Here is a 6,444-nt window from a genome sequence, read left to right as displayed (position 1 = left end):
TATCCCAAGACCAAAACGGCATCCATCTTTAACCAGCACTCAAAGGGCAACAAATCTGGCTTTTTATTTATTGATCCACCCTAAAAGACAACACAATTTTTTAATCCTCTCTCTTTTCTTAAACTGTTTGTGGAAGATCAATGTCTACCCTTTAATTATGCCCGTATCTTTCCCACCGCCCCCACTGTAACCCACAATGTGAAAACAAAAAGCAGCCTTCTGCAACCGCAAACACCAACTTTTTTAATTAACCAACCTATTTTTACACATAATTAATTACTAAATCCCCCTCCTTCCACTCATTTAAAATCACCCAATCCAACTCTAACTTTTTTAATAAAATACTTCTATTATTTAAAATAAAATTTAATTCTAATCATAGTAATTTTTTTAGACCATTTCTTAAAAATACTCAACTTATTAAATTAGACTACATTTTTTAAAAATTACGAAATTAAATTAATTTTTTAAAAGTATTTTCAACTGATTTATAGAAAAACGCTTCCAGTCGTCCTTAATATTTTTTTGGTGCCACTTATTTATAAACTCATAATTTATTTACAATTTATTCTTAAATAATGTAATAATTAAAAAAAGGGGGCTTTTTTAAAAAATTTATTGATTTATGATTTATGATTTTTGGATTTTTTTTTGAAAGCCCTAGAAGACCCCGCCACAATACCAAAAAGGAAAAAGTTCAAATACCCCATCAGCTATTATTTACCTTGCACTTCAGTTCCTTTCATTATTCAGTTGTTAACAAAGCTTAAACCGGGCGCCACCGCTACACTACGCGCCACCGTCTGCTCAGCATTTATTTGCTGTTTTTTTTTCCTTTTTCATGTTTGACCAAATAGTGTGTTAGGATGGGTTGTACGGCGTCAAAGCTAGACAATGAAGAGATCGTAAGGCGGTGCAAGGACCGGCGACGCTTGATGAAGGAAGCCGTTCACGCTCGACATCACCTAGCCTCGGCTCACGCCGACTACTGCCGCTCTCTTCGCGTAACCGGCTCGGCTCTCGCCTCCTTCGCGGCCGGTGAGCCTATTTCCGTCTCCGATGAAACCCCTGCCGTTCTTCTCCACCCTCCCAACCCATCTCCTCCACCAGCCAATCCCACCACTCCACGTGTCCCTCCATCTCCCTCCCCTTCCCTGCACCCTCCCCCTCCTCCTTTCTTTCCTTCCCCTTCCCCTTCTCCTTCTCCGACTATAGCTTGCTCGAAACTCCCTCACATACTCTCCGGTTCTAGTGTCTCATCTCCGGTGCCCGCGCCCAATCGTCGTCGGCCACGTAAGATACCCCCGAAACTCCCTCACATTTTGTCCGAATCGAGCCTTTCTTCTTCTCCTCGAAGCTCGAAATCTGGGTTTTCCAACCACGTTTTCCCTACAGCTTATCCAGCTAATTCCACGTACTCAGCCACTCCTTCCCAAGCTTCTTCCGTTTGGAACTGGGAAAATTTTTACCCTCCCTCACCACCAGACTCCGAATTCTTTGACCAAAAAGTACAACAACGAAAGCAACCTCATCATTTAGATTCTAACTACCCTGAAGATACGGAAGATACCGAAACGGAAAAATCAGAATATGATTTCTTCCGTCCACAAAAGCTGAACCACCGTTACAACATCAGTTCCGGTAATGCCAAGAGTAATTTTGACGAGGAAACGGAAAGAGAAGAAGTGCATTGCAGCGAATGGGGGGACCATGATCATGATCGTTTTACTACAACGAGTTCATCGGATGAAGAGGGATATGATGACGTGGCATCCAGATCCGAGATCGGGGCCCGCGACAGTTTCCGGTCTTCGAGGAGAGGGGAGTCGGAGAAGTTGCATCATCTTCGTCAGACTCCTCCGCCGGTACAACCTCAGCCACGGCAGCATATGTACGGATCAGCCGCAGGTAATAAAATGGATGATAAGTCGGAGGATGCAGGATTGTCTGCGGGCGGTTATGGAACGGGCGCTATGATGGATATGACGATGGTTGTTAGGCATAAGGATTTGAAAGAGATCGTTGATGCGATCAAAGAGAATTTCGATAAGGCTGCCGCCGCCGGAGATCAAGTTTCCGAGATGCTTGAGATCAGTAGAGCTCAGCTTGATAAAAGTTTCAGGCAGTTGAAAAGTAAGCTTCGGATATGGAAATTTAAGCTTATTTTATTTACAGTTCAAATTGATGTCACCTTGTTTACTTAAATTTATAATTTATTTTACTTAATTTTTAAATTTACAGAGACAGTATATCATTCAAGTAGCATATTCAGTAACCTGAGCTCAAGCTGGACTTCAAAGCCGCCGTTGGCGGTGAAATACCGACTTGACGCGACCGCCCTCAATGAACCGGGCGGTTCAAAGAGCCTTTGTTCTACTTTGGACCGGCTCCTTGCTTGGGAGAAGAAACTCTACGAGGACGTTAAGGTAACATAAATGCTTTCCCTTTCCCTTTCCCTTTCTCTTTTACTTTTACTTTTTCTTATGTACTACTTCGATCCAATCCGGCTCTACTCTGAATTTAGTCTAAATTAACATGATTACTAGACACCGAGGGATCTCAGACAAGAAAAAAGGGGGGTTGGGTCGGAGAGGTGAAGCTTGGGTTAGTATTGGAGCATTGTTTCCTGTCTTGCTTTTCTTGATTGTTAATATAGTGGTAGTTTTCTTGTCTGGGAATATTTTCTTCTGCATCGGTGAATGATATTTCGTTTCTTATCTTCAAGTTTGCTTAAATTAGTGCTGGTTGGTAGAGAACGAAGGTGCTCTCACTTAATTTACCTATTGCCTTCCACAATAAGTTATTCAGTTTGATAGTTTGCTGCTTATCTTTTATATTCAGTGCAAGGGGAATAATACTTGTTGGTAGTTTCATGAATTGGTTGGATATGAGGATTCTGGTATCAAAATATCTTGATAAGGAAAGAAATATGCGATGCAAATATAATTTGATACGTTTCATATATGTTGGCTTCCTGGGAGGGTGAATTATGGTAAAGCCATGTTGTTCAGATAAGTGCTAATGTAGACAATAAATTTTTTAAAAAATTTCAGGCTAGAGAAGGAGTAAAGATTGAGCATGAGAAAAAGTTGTCAGCATTGCAAAATCAAGAATACAAGGGAGAGGATGAAGCCAAGATAAACAAGACCAAGGCCTCGATAACAAGGCTGCAATCACTAATTATTGTCACATCTCAGGCTGTCTCTACCACCTCTATTGCCATTATCGGGCTTAGAGACAGTAATCTTGTTCCTCAGCTTGTTGAAATCTGTCATGGGTTAGTACTCTTCTTCTCCTTACGTTCCTCTCCTTTTTGTTTTGAAATGGATAAAGGCCATTCTTTTGAAATGTTAATGATGCAATGCAACTACATGCATCCATGGACCATTAAGTATTCTCTTAACACTCTCTTGGGAACGTTATACGGGTCATGAAATACCAATCTAAGTACCAATGTTAGCAATGGAGTAAACTATTATTAGAGTTCCAAACCTTCTGCCCCTTCAAACAAGAAAAGTTCATCTTTTCAACTCTTGCTCTAATTAAAGATTATTTTTCAGTGAAATCGGTACAAATTTTGCTTTTCCTCCATTCCCATTATTTTCACTCATTGAAATTCGTACTCAAGGGAACTTGTCCCTTGGTAGCTTTAGTTCTAATTAAAGATTATTTTTCAGTGAAATCGGTACAAATTTTGCTTTTCCTCCATTCCCATTATTTTCACTCATTGAAATTCGTACTCAAGGGAACTTGTCCCTTGGTAGCTTTAGTTCTTATTTGGGAGGGGAATTGAATGTTAAATTTGTTTCATCTCCTTTCAAACATTGTAAGTGTAGATTTTGGCATGTTGCTGGGTAGGTGAGTCATACGGTAGGTGAACCATTATGATTTGTCCACTCTGGTAGCACATGTGCCTTGTAGTCCTGCAAATTTTTAATTTTTTTATCTTTTGGAGTCCAGTGGCCCCAGTACTACTTGACAGTGTTTCTTTGATCTATGAACACCTTTTAGGCCAAGTGGGGGCTGGGGGTTAGGTGCATTGGAGACCGACCATAATCTTTTTTTGACAGTTTGTTGAGAATGGTAAACTAATCAAAGCCCACGATTATCTTTGATGTTGCTATCATTGTTGTTCAGCGGCATGATTAAATCGAGTAGAAGAAGTATGATGATTAACTGCAACACCTGAAACAGTTTGCAAATTCTGAAGTGTAACACTTGTTAGATTAGATTGAGCAGACTGACTTGCAGCTGATCAATGGGGTTTATTGCTAAAATAAAACAAAACTGACGAACAGATGGGTCATAATAATTCAATTGTAGGCTGCTTAAGCTCTCCATAGTGGATCAGCTAATTTACACAGAACATGCCTGCAAACCTTGTGCTGTACTTAAATTAGTATTTTTTTGAGTGACTTTTGAACACTTCATCTCATACTCTACCTGAAGAAAAATATGATGTGCCATACATGAAAGTTGAAGTATAGAATGATAGTTCTCTTAACGGCCGTTTTTGTTAATTAGATGAAAACCATATTGTGAATACTTTCTTTTGGTCATTTATGTTTCAATTTTATATATTTTTTGGCCAAATACGTTTCAATTATATTATAGTACTATAATTTTTGGTTCCCTTTTCTATAGAAATTCAGCACAGTAGAATTTTTTTGTGCTAAATAATTTCTATTTGAACATTTCTACAACTTGCGTTTGAATGCAGCTTGAGGTATATGTGGGGGTCAATGCATCAATACCATGAAGTTCAGAGCAACATTGTACAGCAAGTCCGTGGCCTTATAAACAGATCAGTGAAAGGTGATTCCACTTCTGAACTGCATCGGCAGGCAACACGAGATCTTGAGTCTGCTGTCACTGCGTGGCACTCTAGTTTCTGTCGCTTAATAAAATTTCAACGTGATTTTCTCTGCTCCCTCCATGGCTGGTTCAAGCTTTCCCTTCTCCCTCTCAGCAACGACAATGTTGATGGCAATGCAGACCCTTCTGGTGTATATGCATTTTGCGACGAGTGGAAGCTTGCTCTTGAACGTGTACCTGACACAGTAGCTTCTGAAGGTATCAAAAGTTTCATCAATGTTGTCCGTGTGATATCTGCCAAACAAACTGAAGAGCTTAAGATTAAGAAGCGAACAGAAAATGCATCAAAGGAGCTTGAGAAAAAGGCATCATCTCTCCGGAACATAGAAAGGAAGTTCTACCACTCGTACTCTATGGTTGGTATAGGGCCTCCTGATTCGGGATCTGATCATGGACCGGTTCTGGATGCTCGGGATCCCCTTTCTGAAAAGAAATCAGAGCTTGCAGCTTGTCAAAGGCGGGTGGAAGATGAAATGATGAGGCATGCCAAAGCAGTAGAGGTAACTAGAGCAATGACCCTGAATAATCTTCAAACAGGCTTGCCCGGCGTTTTTCGAGCATTAACCAGCTTTTCTGGTGTATTTACTGAGGCACTTGACTCTGTATGCTCCCGTTCCTATCATATCAAATAGATGAATACATTTTTTCCCCACTTGAATTTTTGAGAAAAGTTAAAAACATATAAGAGCTGGGTTGCTCTTATAATTATTGTTTTGGGATGTGTAAATACATGGGAGGTCTTTGGTTTTATCAAGCGAAGGGAATTGTCTGCATACGAAATTGCTCGAATTCTTTTAGGGAAAGAAGAGGAAAATGGCAATTTCAACAGAAGAATTAAACACATTTACATGTGTTTCTGTTTTAGGGTTAGTTTAACAGTACTTTTGAAAAGTATTTCTAAAAAGAGTTGTGAAAAAATGCTTTTGAGAGTATTTTGAAAAGTTTTTAAAATTTAAGTATTTAGTATTGTTGTCAAAAAGTGTTTTTAAGAAATAAAATGTTATTTTAAACATTGTATTATAAAGTAACAAATATGTATTTAAATAATGTTTAAATTAGTTAATATTATTATGTTTTAGTATGAATATAAAAATAATTTATTATAACTTGTTAATATTTTAATATATGAAATATAAATTTTAAATATTTTAAGCAATTAATATTAATTATTTATAAAATTTAATTAAAATATATAAATTATACTTTAAATATTTAAATATAATTATTAAACATTTGTAATTAAATATTAACATATTTTTATTATTTTAAAAAATAATATTGCAAAATAATAGGTTCTTCCTTTTCTATAGCGAAAAAAGAAAGAAGAGAAAGGGATGAGGGATAAAAAATAATTAAGCTCTTAAAAGTGTTTTTGGGAGAAGAAAAATAAAAGCCAAAAGTATTTTTGAAAAGTTAAAAATTTTAGTCAAAAGTTGCTTGTACACTAAACATCGCTTTAGTTTAATAAGACAACTTCAATGTTATTGCTTTTCGGCAAATATGTGAAATTCAGTAAAAGAAGAATTTTCTTTCTTTTTTCGATAAATTGTTTGGCTATTGAGCCAAGCT

At 37.6% G+C, this 6,444-nt stretch overlaps 1 protein-coding gene across 1 annotated transcript; it reads left to right on the top strand.

Moving 5' to 3' along the window:
- The first annotated feature begins 716 nt into the window (after positions 1-716).
- Positions 717-5,625, top strand: LOC107919370 (nitrate regulatory gene2 protein). The gene is made up of 4 exons (XM_041099771.1): positions 717-2,133; positions 2,242-2,426; positions 3,054-3,277; positions 4,721-5,625. Exons 1-4 carry the CDS (start codon positions 867-869, stop codon positions 5,505-5,507), a joined length of 2,463 nt encoding a protein of 820 aa, XP_040955705.1. The 5' UTR covers positions 717-866; the 3' UTR covers positions 5,508-5,625.
- The last annotated feature ends 819 nt before the right edge of the window (positions 5,626-6,444 follow it).

The sequence above is a fragment of the Gossypium hirsutum genome, chromosome D08, assembly GCF_007990345.1.
Source record: "Gossypium hirsutum isolate 1008001.06 chromosome D08, Gossypium_hirsutum_v2.1, whole genome shotgun sequence".
In the NCBI taxonomy this organism is placed as follows: domain Eukaryota; kingdom Viridiplantae; phylum Streptophyta; class Magnoliopsida; order Malvales; family Malvaceae; genus Gossypium; species Gossypium hirsutum.
Note: the sequence above shows the minus strand (reverse complement) of the source record. Positions and strands in the feature narration are given on the sequence as shown.

Bases quoted from the DNA above. Each gene is read 5' to 3' on its own strand.
- LOC107919370 (XM_041099771.1), top strand. From the start codon at position 867: ATGGGTTGTACGGCGTCAAAGCTAGACAATGAAGAGATCGTAAGGCGG. The intron at 2,134-2,241 runs GTAAGCTTCGGA...TTAAATTTACAG, and splicing joins AAGTTTCAGGCAGTTGAAAA to AGACAGTATATCATTCAAGT. The intron at 2,427-3,053 runs GTAACATAAATG...AAAAAATTTCAG, and splicing joins AACTCTACGAGGACGTTAAG to GCTAGAGAAGGAGTAAAGAT.